The sequence below is a fragment of the Heptranchias perlo genome, chromosome 12 (genome assembly GCF_035084215.1).
Source record: "Heptranchias perlo isolate sHepPer1 chromosome 12, sHepPer1.hap1, whole genome shotgun sequence".
NCBI lineage: Eukaryota > Metazoa > Chordata > Chondrichthyes > Hexanchiformes > Hexanchidae > Heptranchias > Heptranchias perlo.
The window spans coordinates 55352604-55372028 of NC_090336.1; the positions used below are offsets into that span (position 1 = coordinate 55352604).

A 19425-nucleotide genomic window follows, 5' to 3' on the forward strand; every position below is an offset into this window, starting at 1 on the left:
ATATGCAGATAGGGTTAGGTATTAGAGTGGGAGGAGGCTTGTGTGGAGTACAAACACTGACACAGACCAGTTGGCCCAAATGGTCTATTTCAGTGCTGTAAATTCTATATAATCTGTTCCATTAGTGACTTTTTATAAAAATTGTTTGGAATATTAGTGGGAGGAGCAGTCTTATGAAAACACAGAAGGGTGTGTGTTCGCCAATGAATGTCAGTGTACGATCAGACATGCAAATATTCAAACAGATTGGTTTTGGTCTAGTGTATAGTTCCTTTAACACACACAAGGTTTGAAAGCATGTCATTTGTGTCTAATAGTTCTGTATTACTTAACCACCTTGCTGTCCAGGTGAAATCTGATGGACTTCATGATTCAGATAAGGACTTATTTTGAGCAGAAGCTCCTAGCACATCTTTTAGTTAAAAGATAGCCTTGAGGGATTAACTTTTTACTGGTTCTGCTTTATTTGTAGACTGAAAAGGAGAAGCTGACTTGGAAGGACCGTAGCCCAGCTTATCTGATGAATATAGTCAGTGTCCTATTTATGGTAAGAATATACATGTGTAGACATTTTAAATTATGGTTTATTATGAGGTTTTGTGATATGGACATCCACAGAAAGTCATATGCGAGTCAAGCCGGTATCATACAGCACAGGAGGAGTGCATTCAGCCCATTGTGCCTGTGCCGGCTCTTTGTAAGAGCTATCCAATTAGTCCCACTCCCTCGTTCTTTCCCCATAGCCCTGCAAATTTATCCTTTTTCAAGTATATATCCAACTCCCTTTTGAAAGTAGCTGTTAAATCTGCATCGACCACCCTTTCAGGCAGTGCGTTCCAGACCATAACAAATCGCTGCAATTTTTAAAAAAAATTCTCCTCATCTCCCCTCTGGTTCTTTTACCAATTATTTTAAACCTGGGTCTTCCTGGTTACCAACCCTTCTGCCAGTGGGAACAGTTTCTCCCTATCTACTCTGTCAAAACCCCTCATCGGGAGTATATGATTAGAATGCTACAATATAGAACTACAGAAATAGAGTACATGTCTTCTAAGATCTTGCTATGGTGTTGTAATGCTTTAATCAGGCAACACTTGGGATTACAATGTCAGCTTTGGTCACCATGCTGCAAAAACCACATACAAGTATTGGAGACGGTATGGAGAAGAACATCAAGGCTGATCCCAAGTATAAGGGGATGATCTATGAGGAAAGGTTAGGGAACCTCTACAACCTGAAACAAATTATCTTGAGGGACTTCTTTGAGATAGATACAACATCACGTCCAGATAGTACTGAAGATCAGTACTTGAAAGTAAGGCTGTAAAATAGAACCTCAGGAAATTAGTGAAAACTAAATTCAAAAACTGATATTAGGAAGAACTCGGAGTGATAAATGTTTTGGAAAAATCTACCAAGCAGGGTAGCAGAGCTAAACAGATCAAGGATGTTCAAAATGCAATTGAATACTGTAAAAGGAAAGTTCAGGTATTAGTGGTGAGATTGAATAGGCCAAATGGTCTTTTCTGGTCTTTGCTTCTCAAGTTATGTTGGTTCTATTGCACCCATATAATATATACAATTCAAACAAATGTAAGGGAACAAACCCAGTGGCCCTTACAGCAATCGAGGCACTGTGGTCAATAATCTGTTGCAGTTGCCAAAGGAGCCCTCTTCCCAGTAGCTAGAAAAGGAATCTATTCACTATAATCCCCTGTTGCGTCCACAAAAGTCATGCATTTAATGACTTGTATGTTAGATTGTATCTTCTTTGCTGCTGGCGGTTAGTCTTAGTCCAGAGATGCAAAACCGTGACATATTGATTGACCCTGAGCACAACTTCCTTGCCCACATCCGGTGTGTCACCAAGACCACTTTTCATCTCTGCAACAATGCCCCTTCGCCATCGAAAACCCAGTTCACACTTTTAATCACCTCACCGTTGAACTTGTCCAGTGCTCTCAATCGACTTCCCTGCTTCTACCATTCATAAACAAGTCATCCGGAATGCCACATCCAGTATCCTCGCCTACGCTAACGCCCACATCACCATTACCCCTGTCCATGCCAAGCTCCACTGGTTTTTCAAATCTGAGAATCAACTTTAAGACTCTTATGCTCATCTTCAGACTTCACTACGACCTCTCCCCATCCCCTTTCTGTGATCCATTCCATCCCTAAGTTGCTGCCTGCCATCCAGCATCCTATAGAATGCTCCAAGATGCCTCTGAGCACTATTTCAATGTAACTTATTTTGCTGCGAACTTAACCTCTCCCTTTTAAGGCCACTGGTCTAAATGGGCAAATCCAGGTACTTGTGGTTAAATGAAAACTACCTAAATCAGTTAAATGGCAGTTCTAGGTGCTTGTAAGTTTCAAATCACTGACTTGGTTTTCCTTAAGATTGTTTTAACTCAGTGACAAAGTGCATCACTTGCATTTGATGCATGATAGATGTGCACTAGATGCAAGACTTTCCTTTAATATTATTCTTGCTACAATTGGATTTGTTTCTCAAACATCATTATTCTCTGGTCGCTAAACATTTTAATTTGCTGCAGTTGTGCAAGATTTGATTGAGTGTCAGATCAGTGGGAGACTTGCTGAAGTTGCTATTAATGAAAAACGTGTTTACAATATTACTACACGTAGCGACCAGACCTCGTCTCCAGTATTTGTCACCACAGGCCGGTATGGATAATTGGTTTTTGTTTTTTGCCCAAGATGAATTTTCTGAGGTATTATTGCTTCTGGATTTTAACCAAATTGTCTGCTTTCTCTAGATTGGTCTGACATTTGCTATAGTCTTTGGAGTGATCCTGTACAGAATCTCTACTGCAGCAGCTATGGCTGTGAGCTCTGACCCATACGCCAAAGCCAACGTCAGAGTCATTGTCACGGCTACTGCAGTTATCATCAATCTAGTGGTCATTCTCATTTTGGATGAAGTCTATGGCTCCATTGCCTGGTGGCTGACAAAAATTGGTAAGGACAGAACTGGCAATGATACTCTTTGCCCACAGTAAAGTTAGTTGACTTTAGATACTGTACTAACTGCTAAACGTTTTAGATACACACTTATCAAATAGGGGTGAGGTTTTTGAACTGATTTGACTGGAACCACAGAAGTTATAGCACAGAAGGAGGCCATTCAGCTCATCGTATCAGTGCCAGCTCTTTTGCAAGAGCAACTCAAAACCAATTCAATTGTCTTTCTCTTTCCCCAAAGCCTACTATTATCTGCCTCAAATGAAGAGTCTATGTCATTTATGTAATGGTATTGAATTTGACTTCATTTCATTTCTTACTGCAACTTTCCCTCCAATTCTCCTTTTCCCCCCACCCCCTGCAAAACCCCTTCCTGAATTCAACGAATAGTATGTTGGCCTTCATTGCAAGAGGAGTTGAGTGCAGGAGCAGGGATGTCTTACTGCGGTTATACAGGGCTTTGGTGAGACCACATCTGGAGTATTGTATGCAGTTTTGGTCTCCTTATCTGAGGAAGGATGTCCTTACCATGGAGGGAGTGCAACAAAGGTTTACCAGACTGATTCCTGGGATGGCAGGACTGACATATGAGGAGAGATTGGGTCGACTGGGCCTATATTCACTAGAGTTTAGAAGAAAGAGAGGTGATCTCATCAAAACATATAAAATTCTAACAGGACTAGACAGACTAGATGCAGGGAAGATGTTCCCGCTGGCTGGGGAGTCCAGAACCAGGGGTCACAGTCTCAGGATGCCATTTAGAACAGAGATGAGGAGAAACTTCTTCACTCAGGTTGGTGAACCTGTGGAATTCTCTACCACAGAAGGCAGGGGAGGCCAAGTCATTAGATGTATTCAAGGAGGAGATAGATATATTTCTTAATGCTAAAGGGATCAAGGGATATGGGGAAAAAGCGGGAACAGGGTACTGAGTTAGACGATCAGCCATGATCATTTTGAATGGCGGAGCAGGGCCAAATGGCCTACTCTTGCTCCTATTTTCTATGCTTCTATGATCTGTGGAATGCTGTTCTACAAATTGGTATTGCATTCATGCATGTATTTGGTCATGTGTTTGACGTTAACACAAAATATGTAGGGACAAATCACTGCAATATTGTCTAAAATGAAATATTCACTTTTTCCTTCAGGCAGCAATGCAAGCAAAAAAGAAAACCTTTTTGAAGGTCTTAAATTATTAAAATCGGCACCTCTGTTACATTTGGCTGCCATCGTGAGTGGCATCAGATCTTCACGTAGAATACCCTCTCTCCCTTTCCAGCACTATAGAAGGACATGCTGATAGGGTTAGATGAAGTAGGAGGGCAGGAGGCTTGTATGGAGCATAAACATTGGCATAGACCAGTTGGGCTGAATGGCCTGGTCCTGTGCTGTAAATTCTATGTAACACGCTTGGCATTCTCCAAAGATCATGATACAATGATTTTCCCTCCTCCCCAATTAAATTGTTACAAGCCATAGCTCTGTGGGCATCATGGATATAAAATTGTAGCAACAGCTATTTACATGTCAATAGTTAGTCAAACTCCAGCTAGTCTATCAATGCAAATTCATATCAGTACATTGAGGTACACAATTTTTGCTAAGGGAAAGTAAAGTATGGAGATCATGGCCTATTTGCTTTCCACTACCTCATTTTAAAACAATCCATTTGATACAGACAAATGATTTGTTATTGAACAAGTTTTTTAATAATCAGTTTTACATTTACACTTGATGTACAGCCATGTCATTTTGTGACAGTCTCTAATTAAAGGTACAGTAATTTGCTATTTAAAAGTTGTTCTGCTTTGGCTTATGATTTAGTTTTTTTAAAAATATATACAAAGTCTAATCTAAAACCTGTCATACTGTCATTGCCCTGAGACCTATTGTACACTATTCCTCTCTCTTTCCCCCAGTGTGATTGTTAGCTCTTGGTAGGAAGAATGTGCCAAGAATAATGGTCCCATTATGATGGTGCTTCCCTTTTTATTTCCAAACATTAGCTGCGCTCCCATTGTACTGCTCACAGGTAGCCTGGGATTTAGAGCATAGTTGTGATATTTAGTTGTTACCCTGGCCTTTCCCCTTGAGGCTGCAGCTCAGGTATGCCCCATCAGGAAGTGGTCTAACTTGCCCTTTCCCTTTTTTAAGGTGCTTCCTGTGGGGAAGTGGCCTAATTAGGTCCTGAGATCAATCAAAGTTTAGTTGCTGTTTGATGAGGGAAATTTGCACATTGCCAGGTACTTATAAATTTCTGGCTCCAGGTCAGGAAAAAATGTTTTTAACACTCTTGACGCTTTGAAGTGTGACAAATGCTCTCAAAACTTCTATATGAATAGGCATGCAGTCTCTCATGGTACCAGGCCATTTAAAGTCAGTCAGTAAAAAGGAGACATACAAATAAACCTGTTTTTAGATTTCAACAATAATTTGCATTTATATTGTGCTTTTAACATTGTGAAATGTCCCAAGGCACTTCACAGGAGTGTTATCAAACAAAATTTGACACCGAGCTGCATAAGGAGATATTAGGACAGGTGACCAAAAGCTTGGTCAAAGAGAAGTTTTAAGGAGCATCTTGAAGGAAGAGAGAGGCAGAGGTTTAGGGAGAGAATTCCAGAGCTTAGGGCCTAGACAGCTGAAGGCATAGCCGCCAACAGTGGAGCGATGGAAATCAGGCATGTGCAAGAGACCAGAATTGGAGGAGCATAGAGATCTGAGGGTTGATGGGCTGGTGGAGGTTAGAGATAGGGAGGGGTGAGGCTATGGAGGGATTTGAATGCCATGATGAAAATTTTAAATTTGAGGCATTGCGGACTGGGAGCCAATGTAGGTCAGCAAACATAGGGTGAACGAGACTTGGTGTGAGTTAGGATACGGGCAGCAGAGCTTGGATGAGCTGAAGTTTATGGAAGGTGGGAGGCTGGCCAGGAGAGCAGTGCAATAGTTCACATGGGACATTGCAATAATTGTAATTCTAATCTATTAATCAGATACTGCTGGAGACTGTTTGTTTATTTTCAGTTGCCGAATAGTGATTCCATTTGTGTTTTGTCCCTGCTACAGAGATACCCAAAACGGACAAAAGTTTCGAAGAAAGATTAATTTTTAAGGCTTTTCTGTTGAAATTTGTGAATGCCTACACCCCCATCTTTTATGTTGCATTTTTCAAAGGCAGGTGAGTGACTTGGTACAACGCTCTCAAAACACCATGTTGTATGATGAAACCTAGCAAGAATTCAGTGACAAACCTGATATAATCAGTAAAAATGGGATGGAATTGTGGTCCAAAGTGGTGTGCCCTCCAGTAGTTATGAAGGTTGGGGTGGGGGGGCGAGGGTGGAGATAAAACTGATTTATGACCAGCATTTAACACTGTGAACCAATGTAAATTCCTGATTTTAAGACTCTCGTCAACCTACTTACCATTTGACCTTGTATGCTTTCTATTTGTAAAAGTGGAGTCGTATCAAATATTTTTTGCTTCTAGGTTCACTGGTCGACCTGGAAAATATACCTACATCTTTCGCCACATGCGAATGGAAGAGGTAAAGTGATTTTTTTTTCTCCCCCCCCCCCCCCCCCCCCCCCCCCCAAGTACAAATTTAAATTGGTCTTCAAAATCTAATGGTCCACTTCAGTGAAAGGAACTTCTGACCCTTGTCCTGTTTCTTGTCCAGTGCGCTCCTGGAGGCTGCTTGATGGAACTGTGCATTCAACTGAGCATCATCATGCTGGGCAAACAGCTGATTCAGAACAACCTGTTTGAAATAGGCATTCCGTAAGCATCTAATTGAATGAATTGGCTGAGTACATAAGACTGGATAAGTTGCTTGAAAGAACATGTGCTTTTTGTATATTTGTTATCCATATATTTTGTTGCTTTTTAGATGCATTTTTTTTCCAGCTATTTTATGTTTCCTCCACTTTAAGGTTTCTCAGCACAAGTTTCATGTCCAAGCCAAGAGGGCAGGTGGCCAACCTGTTCTCTGGTCTTTGCCAATGCCACTAGAAGGTGCAAGAGGACAACCCCAAGGTGACTCGCCTTATGATATGTGAGCAAGTACCTGACTTCTGCTCCATGTCTCTCTCTCCAATGGAAAGGCTGTGATGAGGAATTCACTATGGGAAGAGTGTTTAAAGTCACACAAGCACTTCTTAATACAGCAATGGCTTGCTATTCCACAAAGTAACGCGATGCACCAGCAAAATGCAAAATTGCCTGTTCCTCATTTCTTCAAGTATGACATTTTCACTGTTCCAAGCGTTAATGGGGTGCAAAATTCAACTTGGGCGGCAGCGCATAACGAGCGGTGTCACATTGGCCACTTGCTATCCGCTCCGCCCGATACTGAAATCAATGGAACTGAATCCCGGGTGTATAACGGGCAGAAGATGCAATACCGCCCGTTTTGTGCTACCACACAAGACCCGTTTCCGCCCCAATATGTCTACAGTATTATGTTCATTGCAGGTTAATTTTTAGTCTTTAGCATACTTTATATTATGTGAGTATCTTTTGTATTTCATAAAGTTGACATGGGGCCTAAAAACAGACTCTGTTGGGGATGGACTGTAGGATGAGGTTTCATAGTGATGTGACGAGAACAATTTGACAATATGGCCGTCAATTGAGTCCCTACTTAAAATTAAAATTTACATATAACTTTTATCATTTTCATTTTAATACTTGGCCAAAGTGGTCTAAACACAACACACAATGAGCAGCCTGGCAATACGATTTATATTTCACTTGCAGTGCTCATCATAATTCACTCATCATGATCACCCATGAATTATTGAGCCAGTGCATCTGTGAGTTTTAAATCATAACCCACAGTCCCTCATCATATCTCCTCTATTTTTATCAATGCTTAAATGGGGAAGGGAAGAAATTCTCCAGAACTGGAAGAAGTCCCATCCCGCCAAACCTCCGCCTCCTCGATCTGGGTGGCAGGATTTCTCTTCATCAAACAATGGTTTACTAACTTTTTTTCTTTCCAGTTTTATTGAGTTGGTGAATATTTTTGTTTAAACAGTGGGCACTGGACGTGTTACTGGAGGAAATGGTTGAGAGGAGTCACTGAGCATCACTGTGCAAGGGAGTTGATTAACATCAGCCCATGTAATCTAAGGAATCTTGTCTCCTTGTACATGTTGTTTCAACTCCCTTACATTAACAAACACCGTGACCCGGCCCAGCCAGTTCCTGTGATATCATCAGCATTTACTGTTAAGCCGGTGTATTTTAAGTCATTAATAAATAGGAACAAAATAACTCAAATTATTCCCCACTTATTCATCCTCCACATACCATTGGGTAGGTCATCATCCAGACAGAGGAAAACCACAGGATATTATCCAGCCAAATAGGCCATCAAATGTACTTCATTGCATTATTCTTGGACTTGTTGGAAGCCATCAGAAAAAGTTAGAATGCACTCTTCTCATGCTGTGACTAGATCATGGAATCATACAGCACAGAAGGAGGCCATTCAGCCAGTCATGCCTGTGCCGGCTCTTTAAAAGAGCTATCCAATTAGTCCCACGCCCCTGCTCTTTCCCCATAGCCCTGTAATTTTTTCTTTAAGTATTTATCCAGTTCCCTTTTGAAAGTTACTAATTGAATCTGCTTTCACCACACTTTCAGGCAGTGCATTCCAGATCATAACTCGCTGCGTTTTTTAAAAAAAACTCCTCGCCCCTCTGGTTCTTTTGCCAATTATCTTAAATCTGTGTCCTCAGGTTACCGATCCTCCTGCCAGTGGAAACAGTTTCTCCCTATTTACTCTATCAAAACCCTTCATAATTTTGAACACCTATTAAATCTCTGTCTTTTCTACTCTAAGGCAAACAGTCCTAGCTTCCCGATTGCTCCACATAACTGAAGCATCATGGGCCAACATAAAGTTATGTCTGCAAGTCAGCTACATGGAGTAATGTGTTTTTACCAACCATTGTCCATTTGGTTTAGCAGCTGAAGGTGACTAACGGTTTGTTGCTGTTCTCCAAGTCCACTCTGTGTTGAAGGGAATCCTATTGCCTCTGTTTTCTGCATCTCTGGGCAAACTAATCTGTGTATGGAGGTTGAATGATTGAGAAAGAATGTTAGATTACCTATCTTAGATAATGGATTTCCTTTCTCTTGGCATGTAGTTCAACCTCCACATACAAATTCTCTCTACTTACTCCTCAGTTCTCTATCTGGCAAATGTCAGCAATGGCTCGGTGGTAGTGCTCTTGACCTCCTGAGTCAGAGGTTGTGGGTTCAAGTCCCACTCTAGAGACTTGAGCAAAAAAATCTAGGCTGATACTCCAGTGCAGTACTGAGGGAATGTTGCACTGTTGGAGCTGCTGTCTTTTGGATGAGACGTAAATCGAGGCCCAGTCTGCCCCCTTAGGTGGATGCAAACGATCCCACAGCACTATTTCGAAGAGAAGCAAGGGAGTTCTCCCTGGTGTCCTTGCCAATATTTATCCCTCAACTAACATCACTTTTTTAAAAAACTGATTATCTTTTCATTATCTCATTGTTATTTGTGGGACCAAACATTGCCTGCTGCGTTTCCTACCCTACAACAGTGACTACACTTCAAAAAGTACATAATTGGCTTACAACCTGAGATTGTAAAAGGCGCTATATAAATGCAAGTCTTTTCTTTTCAGACTTGGAGCTTGCTTTTCATGGTCTGTAAGTTCTTTGTTGTATCATTTTGGTCTCTGTGCTGCTACCTCCTTGTTAGAGTCAAAGTATGCTCCAGCATTAATGCCTATATATACGATTGGGGGGAGGGGGTGGGTAGATAGCCATACGATCGCATGACTACTGTAATGTGACAGACTGCTGACACTGCCACCATTAGTTTCTCCAATTTTAATATCCATTCTTCAGTACATAAGATCACAAATTACAGCACAACAAGAAGCCATTCAGCCCATAGAGTATCTGCAGGGTGCTACCTTTTCAATTAGGACTATCTACTTTAAGGATGTATTTACACTACAAGTTTAGTATCAGTATGAAGTGGTTTCAGCTTCACACCAACACTAAACTTGCAGAGCGTAAATCAGGAGTTAAGGGCTAAACTGAAGTGAGACTTTTCAGGGAGTCTTGCACCACTTCACTCCAGTGTGAAGTCAGATAAGGTCTTTGGATTCCTGTTGCATTTATACCATAACTGCAGCATCGGTGTGAAGCAAAACTACTTTGTACTGACACTACATTTGGCCATCAGGGCACCAGAACACCAGCCAGCAGCATTTCATGAATATGAAAAGCTGCCACTATGATGTAGGAGACTTTTTTTTTTGCAGGGCATAATGCAGGAAGCCCCCAGACTTGCTGAGATACCTGAACCTCTGCTTTAGCATTCTTATGGTGTGCTCAGTAATCAGCCTGGTGGGCCCCTGGCCTTGTTGCTCAAGCATAGCCGGGTTGTCATGAGCCATGTGTGTAGGTGGTATACCTTGTCCCCCAGCAGTCACCTTGCTACATTCCTGGAAGGGTCGAATATTGGGGGCGATGGTCGACTGTCACAGGATAAATGCATCATGACTAGGTACCTTGTTCAAACTTGCATGGTCCTGTCTCTGATTGATTGGGACCTGCCTAGACGTTAATGGAGTGGTAGCTTTTCCCATTCACGAATGCTGCTGGCTGGTGGTTGTGTGTAGCCAGTGACTCCCTGGATGCGAGGAAAGCCAGCCACTGCTGTGAGCCCCCGAGCGCTCGCACGTTGAGGTCAATGGGAAAGGTGATGCACTGGTTAATCCTTTCAAACAGGGCATCAGTGACCTGCAGACTGGGAGATGCAGATGCTATCTGCCAGTGACAAACAAATTAAGGGCTGTGATGACTTTGAGAGCCCCTGGTAAAGAATGACCCCTAGTCCAACAGGCAGCAGAGGTCTGTGACAGCCTCCTTATGCACTGCTCCTTGGATTAATCCTAAGAAAGTGACCCTGCCTCTGGTGAGTTAGGCCTTCTACGAGCAGCCCCCTCCCAGTCCCCCTCACCTGCTGCCTCCTATCAGGCCCAGCTGTTGCTGATTACTGAGGTGGCTGCTGTTCTTTCTCCAACTGTTCTCCATCCAAATGAAACTGGCAATAACAGCACCCGCAGTAAGCAGATAAAGCTTACTGAAGGTAAGTAAAGCAAAAAAAGAGAAGGAAGCTGGAAAAACTCCTGGCAATCCAACCTATAATCCAATTACCTGCAGGTAAGTAGCCCTTTAAATCCTGTTCCAGTGGCTCTGAGACCAATCCCGCTAGATTTTACTGGCGGGTTGGACTCCGGGCAGGACGTTGCATTACATGGTGCCGGGGTCCTAGTTGCATCATAGGACCCCGATTTACATGTATTCATGAGGCCCCTGTCTGCCACTGATGGACACTTTGGCTGACTCAGGAAAGTGCACGGTTAAGGTTGTGGCAGGCTGGCGCGCATCGGAAACACAGCGGTAAGTACGTTACTATAATTTAACCACCCACCTGCCTCTTTCCTGTTGGATGGCGGGGTTAAAACTGGGCCTATCGTATGCTGGTAATGTTGTTTTAAACTATATGGAGCTTGATGCACTTCCCTTTTTAAGTACATGTTATTTAGAGTAAAATGACTGAATTTTGAATTCCGTTTTTCTTGACTTGTGTCTGTTGTCTTTTTCCAAAAGTATAAAATGCAGACGAGACCAAATTTCAAAAGCTGAAATCTGAATGAACTTTGCAGCATCATTTTAAGTGCAGCAGGCAAAAGTGACTTGGAGTATTTGAACGTGTATAAATCATCTATACTATTTACATATTTGAATACGGATTGTTAATAGAGGAAAGTAAACCGGATTCTCTGACCAGGAACAATCTTACAGCATCATAAATCAGGAAGTTAAATTTACATTTCAATACAGCCCCCAGGAGCAACGAGAAGAGAGTTTCACAAACACACACAATCCAGGTTAAGAAGACCCTTTGTTATGGTATTCATGTGAGCATTCAGTAATTTGAGATTGCAGTTGCTCTGGTTTAGTTTGGCTCTAATCCATTCAACTGTTTCTAAAGACTACATTCAGATGTAAATGGTTCTGTTTCCTGATCTATTGTCTTGATAAATTCATAGAAACTCATTTATTTACTTTCTATTAATCTTTGACCGTAAAAGCTGCCATTTTGTCATAAAAATCGAACTGGTTCACTAATGACCTTCCAGGAAGGGAACCTGGCCCACCTACCAGCTTTGCCCTACACATGACTCTAGGCCTACACTGTGGTTAACTCTTAATGCCCTCTGAAGTGGCCAAGCAAGCAAGTAGGGATTGGCATTAAATGCAACCTTGCCAGTGTCACCCATGTCCTGACAACAAATTATGTATAAACACCTCAAATGGCTAGAAAACGACTTCCTGTCTTCCTTGGTGCACCAACATGCTACTCTGTTAAAACTTGTATCTGGTTTCAATTAGTACGTGCAGGTGTTAATAGAATTGTACTCCCTTTTTTATATTTCAGAAAAATGAAGAAGCTAATACGATATATAAAGGCAAAAAGAGAGGCCAAATTGGAAACCGAAAGCAATTGCAAGATACCCCAGCAATATGAATCTGACTACAACTTGGATCCATTTGCTGGTCTGACTCCAGAATACATGGAAATGAGTAAGTATATTTCTTCACGTTGCAGTGTAATACTCTTGAGCCTCCTTGGCTGATCTGCATGACCACCAAAAAATAAATAATAAGCAGGAAGTAGTTTCTCTGTATCTACCCTATTGAATCTTTTTTAACATTTGAAGACCTCGATCAAACTGGCCAATTACTGTTTGGAGGATGGGGACACCACACTAAACCTAAACGTTGAATAACTTCAGGCAGGCAAATAAAATGTTAAATCTAATCAAATTTGGCCAGCTTTATCAAACTAACGTTAGGAAATGCACATGATGGAGATGCAGGGAAGAGTGAGTCTGATCATCATAGCTTTAGGTCATCTCACTTCCTGTAAAATCCTCATTACAAAATAAGCAACTAAGTATCCTTTGAGTGGAAACTTGGCAGATCAGTTGGAAGGAGGCTCTGAAAAAAGCACAGTACCCAGTTCTACCAGGATTCTACCCTATTCTACAGCTGAGCCATTTTCAGGTGTTGAGCGCAAGAGGCAACTATTACATATACTTTACAGCACAGAAACAGCCATTCGGCCCAACTGGTCTATGCCTATGTTTATGCTCCACAAGAGCCTCCTCCCACCCCTCTTCACCTAACCCTATCTGCATATCCTTCTATTCCTTTCTCCCACATGTACTTATCTAGCTTTCCCCTTAAAGGTATCTCTGCTATTCACCTCAACTACTCCATGTGGTAGCAAATTCCACTTTCTAAACACTCTGAGTAAAGAGGTTTTTCCTGAATTCCTTATTGACTTTATTAGTGACTCTTATTTATGGCCCCTAGTTTTGGACTCTCCTATAAGTGGAAACGTTTTCTCGACATCTACCCTACAGAACCCCTTCATTTTAAAGACCTCTATTTGGTCACTCCTCAACCTTCTCTTTTCTAGTCCCAGCCTGTCCAGCCCTTCAGCCTGCTTAAATCAACATGGCATGCATTTCTGGGAGTGTTCCCAGGAATTCCACTCAGTGTGCCCTTTTAAAGGCCTCACTGGAATCCTAACCAGCAAAGAGCTGGGATGAGTTCCACCGAGGCCCAGGAGAGGCCCCAGAAGTCTTGCAATCAAGGGTACTCAATCCCAGAGGGGATTGAACACCTTACAAAAAAAATCGCTTGGTTTGGTTCCAATGGGAGCTAAAGATTGAAAAAGCTTATTTTATGGATGGGCAGTTTCTGGGCCTCTTGCCTTCTGTTGGAGCATCATGCAGCCGCTCCCATTTTGCTGCTGGCTGCTCAGAGCTGGCGATGCTGATGTGCCTTTAAAGGTGCAGGCTGCCCTCCCCTAGTATACGAAGGATCTGGGGCTCCCAACTTGGGCAGATGTGGGGTCAGCTCCAAGTAGAGCAGCCTGATCAGAATTTGAGGCCCAATGTTGCTGGCACTTGAAACAGGAAATAGATGATTTTCTCTTGGGAGTTGGAATTTGAACCTGAGCAATTTAACAGGACAATGTTATGTCCTAGGAACATTTGAAATAAGTACTTTTAGGATTCCAGTGAGGCCTTTAAAAGGGCACACTGAGCAGAATTCCTGGGAACACCCCCAGAAATGCATGCCATGTTGATTTAAGCAGGCTGAAGGGCTGGACAGGCTGGGACTAGAAAAGAGAAGGTTGAGGAGTGACCAAATAGAGGTCTTTAAAATGAAGGGGTTCTGTAGGGTAGATGTCGAGAAGGAAGTTTTGTATTGAAATGGGCAAATACACTTCTAGCAGTGATGAACTCTCAGAATTTTAGTTGCATCATCTACTTCTCGCAGCTTGAATTTTGTGTCAGTAACTTATTTTTCCTGTATGGAACTGTACAACAAATAGCTCCTAATCGTTTTCTAAAGCTTGTCTTAAGGGTGTAGTTGCCATTAAGACTAAAGATTCACGAGCTTGCATATTTCTGAGCAAAGCTTAAAACTTGGCATCCTGTGGAGTCCTATTTCAGATGTGATTGCTTTTTGCTGGCACAGAACTGCATGTAGTGTGTGGCACCTTTGGTCCTGGTTCCTTGAAGCTGACACCATCATCCAAGTATATAATGGGGCTTTGCCAACTTTCTGAAAATGGGTTTCTCCGTGCAAGAGGAGCTGATTTCCATGACTTAATTTTCCATATTCCCTAAACTACAGTGTAGTTTTCCATATGTGTGGAATTGTCTCGCAGTTTTTTGTTTCAAGTTTCTTAAACCTACTGTAGAGAGCATATGATGAGCTGATGGTGCCAGGCTGCGACAATGTCTTGTCAGTATTGTGCTATTGTAAACAATTTTACAACACCAAGTTATAGTCCAGCAATTTTATTTTAAATTCACAAGCTTTCGGAGATTTTCTCCTTCCTCAGGCAAATGTTTCAAGATCTCCTTGTATTGTGCTAGTTTCAGATGAGTTTCACTCTTCAAACAGAACATCTGGTAGGAAGCCTCAGCTGAAAAGGCTATTTAATTTACAAACGCATCCATTTTTCCTGATATTAGACTGGTATAATGCCTGCATCTCACTTCTTTTTGCAGTAGATATTGGCTAGTCTAATAAGAGGTGAGTAGGATTGAAGCAATCAAGTAAGTTTCCGATATATTGTAAAGCATTGATCAGAACACACATCAGTGAAGCAACAATGCACCCTGATATCATTAGATCTTAAAAGTAGGATTCTCTTTGTATCAGTCTCAGAAGTACATTTATAATGCACTTAAGTTATGACCATATGAAATATTGTTGGCAGTCATGTAGATATAATCATAGAATCGTAGAGTAGTACAGCACAGAAGGTCATTCAGCCCAGCGTGCCTGTGTCGGCTCTTTGAAAGAGCTATTCAATTAGTCCCGCTCTCCTGCCCTTTCCCCATAGCCTTGCAAATTTTTTCCCTTTTAAGTATTTAATCAATTCCCTTTTGTAAGTTACTATTGAATCTGCTTCCACCACCCTTTCAAGCAGTGCATTCCAGATCATCATAACTCGCTGTAGTTTTTAAAAAAAAAACTCTCCTAATTTCGCCTCTGGTTCTTTTGCCAATTACCTTTTAAATCTGTGCCCTCTGATTACTGACACTTCTGCCACTGGAAACAGTTTCTCCCTATTTACTCTATCAAAACCCTTCATAATGCACCAGCCTCTGTGCGTGCTGTATCCATAACCCACGTTATTTTTACTTTATTTGGGCCTGGAATTGAAAATGTAAAATTCTGCTCAGTTAACCATATTGTACTAAAAATAGTCCACAACTTCCAGCTTCCTGGAATCTTGCTCTGAACACCCAGATGTTAATCCAGAGACACTACATATGGGAAAGAGGTTCTTGACCTTGCATATCTATGATCTAATTCACTAGACCAAGGGGACAATATCCAATTAGTTGACCTTACTATTGCCAATTCACTTAAATAATGTGAGAAACAAAGGACCTAAATGAAAAGTTAATTTGTTTGACGTGAATAAGAAGCCTTTTGTCAAATTTAATAAATGATCATTTACAGCTTGAAATTTCACAGTATGTTGGTTTGACTCACTTTCCAATGATATTAGATCTTTCGCCAAAGACCTGTCTTCAGGAAAATTTGCTCTCTTGACCATATTAAAAGGCCACGACTCATGTGCAGATGGAATGGCTGTTCACCGCCGTATAATTCTTTCCTCTCCTCTCTCTTTCTCTCCCCCACAATGCCATAACATCTGATCTGATCTGATAAAGGCTTGAATGCAGCGGCATAAGTTTTGAATCATGCCTTAAGCTGCCATTGTGCCACTACTTGCACGTTGATGGAAAGTTGCTTCAAGTTTGCGTCGATGCAAAAGTAACTATAACTCAGGAGTCCTGTCACAGTCTGACTCCCAAATGCACTATAGCCAACTGGTGTGAGACCCTGTCTCACTGTTGGATCTCCTGCGCACTTTATCCACTTTTCAGTACTGTTTATACTGGCATCCACTCTGTCCTCATTGAGAAATAACTGTCCGGGATGGGGGGAGGCAAAGCTTGTCTGCATGTGTGTAGCATCTCATCTGCTAGTTTATTAAAACTGCATCCTTAGAAATGCTTCCCAAGTGATGCCTTATTAACGCAAGCAAAACCTTGTGCAATCCCTGACTAGCTCTGCAGTGTAGAGGAAAGCTTTTTATCACTTAATTTTTTCAGTTCTAGAAATAACCCATCAGTAACTGCCACCTAAAGTTTAAAATTTACAAGATCGTAACAGCTATCTGCTTCTTTTCAACAATATTATACATTTGTACAGCCTTGCTTGCGCTCCCTTATGGAATGCTGCCCATTGTCCTCCTGTACTGCGTCAATTGCAGCGCAATGCCACTAAATTAGCTTATGGTGCATTCGCATTACAAGTTCAGCTTTGCACCAACACTAAACTTGGGGAATGTAAATCGAGTACTAAGATCCCTTTGTATTTCACTAATCATTTCAGCTTGCCTCAGTGGTCATGCGCTCATCTCTAAATTAGACGGTTGTGGGTTCAAGTCCCACTCCTGGAACTTGAGCACATAATCTAGGCTGACACTTCAGTGCAGCTCTGGGGTGGGGGAGGGGGGGTGGTGCTGCACTGCCTGAGGTGATGTCTTTCAGATGAGAAGTTGAGCCTGTTCAGTAGACATAAAAGATCCCGTGGCACTATTGGAAGAAGAGCAGGGGAGTTCTCCTTGGGGTGTCCTGGCCAACATTTATCACTGTCAACACCTCCATAAAGAGATTTGATGCTCATTTACCTCATTGCTGTTTGCAAAGTGGCTACTGTGTTTAATTAGAAAACAAGAGTGACCAAAAGTAATTAATTGGCTGTAAAGCACTTTGAGATATCACAAGTATGTGAAAGGTGCTATATAAATGCAACATTTGTTTCTATGGGTTTTCCAAAGAAGGCTGTAAATTCTATTATGGGCTGTTTTCTGCTGACTGGCTCATAACAATCTTAAACTGTTTGTTGCAGATTTGAAGATGGTCCATTCACAAAAAAGATTTTCCCCAGTAATAGCAAAACTATGAAACTTCCTTGCCTCATCCAGCTTTTTGACAGATTACAGTCTCCAGAGTTTCCAGCCAAATATTTATAAATTGTCTTTCAAACATGAATTGATGCTCTGTTTTAGTATGTGCAACAGGGACACTAATCCTGTGGGCTTTGGCCAGCTGTTGTGTTGAAAATGAGAGTGAATTAAACTGAGGGTGGTTAAAATATCAAACCAATCCTTTGTTTCCTTGAGAGGTTTTTATTTTGTCCCAGCTGTAGTTGAGATTAGCCTTTCCACTTGTTGCTGCCCTGCAGTGTAATCTAAATGTTCCTTATGCATGATTGTAAAATGCAGCTTTAATCTTTGTTTATATGCAAAACCTAGTTATTCCCCCCTCAAATCATGCTTTTTTTTAAGCTCTGTATGAATCATCAGACTAAACTGAATCATGTTGCATGTCCAGTTTTAGATTCTCAGTTCACCATTGCCCCCCTCTTAAGTTTCACCATTTTATATGATGTCTAAGCCATTAATTTGCCTGCCTCAGACCAGCATCCCATATGATCGGAGGTCTTACTGTCTTCAGTGTCGTTGAAACTTGAGTAATCCACTAGAGTCATGGCTGAATGCTCAAGGATAAATAATACAACAAAGATTTTGGGGTGATTCCTGGAATTCAGCAATGACCATCTCCAACAAGAGACAGTCTAACCACCTCCCCTTGACATTCAACGGCATTACCATCGCCGAATCCCCCACCATCATCATCCTGGGGGTCACCATAGACCAGAAACTTAACTGGACCAGCCACATAAATACTGTGGCTACAAGAGCAGGTCAGAGGCTGGAGATTCTGCGACGAATGACTCACCTCCTGACTCCCCAAAGCCTTTCCACCATCTACAAGGCACAAGTCAGGAGTGTGATGGAATACTCTCCACTTGCCTGGATGAGTGCAGCTCCAACAACACCTAAGAAGCTCGGCACCATCCAGGACAAAGCAGCCTACTTGATTGGCACCCCATCCACCACCCTAAACATTCACTCCCTTCACCACCGGCGCACAGTGGCTGCAGTGTGTACCATCCACAGGATGCACTGAAGCAACTCGCCAAGGCTTCTTCGACAGCACCGCCCAAACCCGTGACCTCTACCACCTAGAAGGACAAGAGCAGCAACCACATGGGAACAACACCACCTGCACGTTCCCCTCCAAGTCACACACCATCCCGACTTGGAAATATATCGCTGTTCCTTCATCGTCGCTGGGTCCAAATCCTGGAACTCCCTTCCTAACAACACCGTGGGAGAACCTTCACCAGATGGACTGCAGTGGTTCAAGAAGGCGGCTCACCAGCACCACCTTCTTAAGGGCAATTAGGGATGGGCAATAAATGCTGGCCTCACCAGCGATGCCCACATCCCATGAATGAATATTAAAAAAAAAATTCAGCAATTCCAGCAGGACTTCAGAATTGAGGTTATTCAGACTAGTAACATCGAATCCAAGGGTTTAAAGTTGAAGTAGTGTCTAACCTTTTAAATACCTGTTCTTGGACCATTAAGCAGAATGTATGTGTCCTTTGGGTTGTCGTAAGCTACAGATATCACTGGAGATCAAGTCCCTTTTGTTTGCAGTTCTCCCCACCAACCCCATCAATGGAAAATTTAAAGTGCTACTATAAAATGCACTGGGTTACAGTGCAGTGCAAAATACAAATGTTTTTTGATACCACTCGTTGTCATTCTGTAAAAGTGATATGTTACATAGCAATGTGCAGAAATAATAAATCTATGTTCCTATTCAGGAATAGCCTCTGGTGTGGCT

General features: G+C 42.0%; 1 protein-coding gene across 5 annotated transcripts in view; it reads left to right on the forward strand.

The window, feature by feature from the left end:
- ano1a (anoctamin 1, calcium activated chloride channel a) overlaps positions 1-19425 on the forward strand; it is a 182816-nt gene that overhangs the window by 131783 nt on the left and 31608 nt on the right. For all 5 annotated transcript variants that reach the window (XM_067994135.1, XM_067994136.1, XM_067994138.1 and 2 more), the window contains 6 exons: positions 473-547; positions 2784-2985; positions 6061-6172; positions 6485-6542; positions 6675-6775; positions 12495-12640. In XM_067994135.1, coding sequence (XP_067850236.1) covers positions 473-547; positions 2784-2985; positions 6061-6172; positions 6485-6542; positions 6675-6775; positions 12495-12640 — 694 coding nt within the window. The remainder of the gene's footprint in view (positions 1-472; positions 548-2783; positions 2986-6060; positions 6173-6484; positions 6543-6674; positions 6776-12494; positions 12641-19425) is intronic.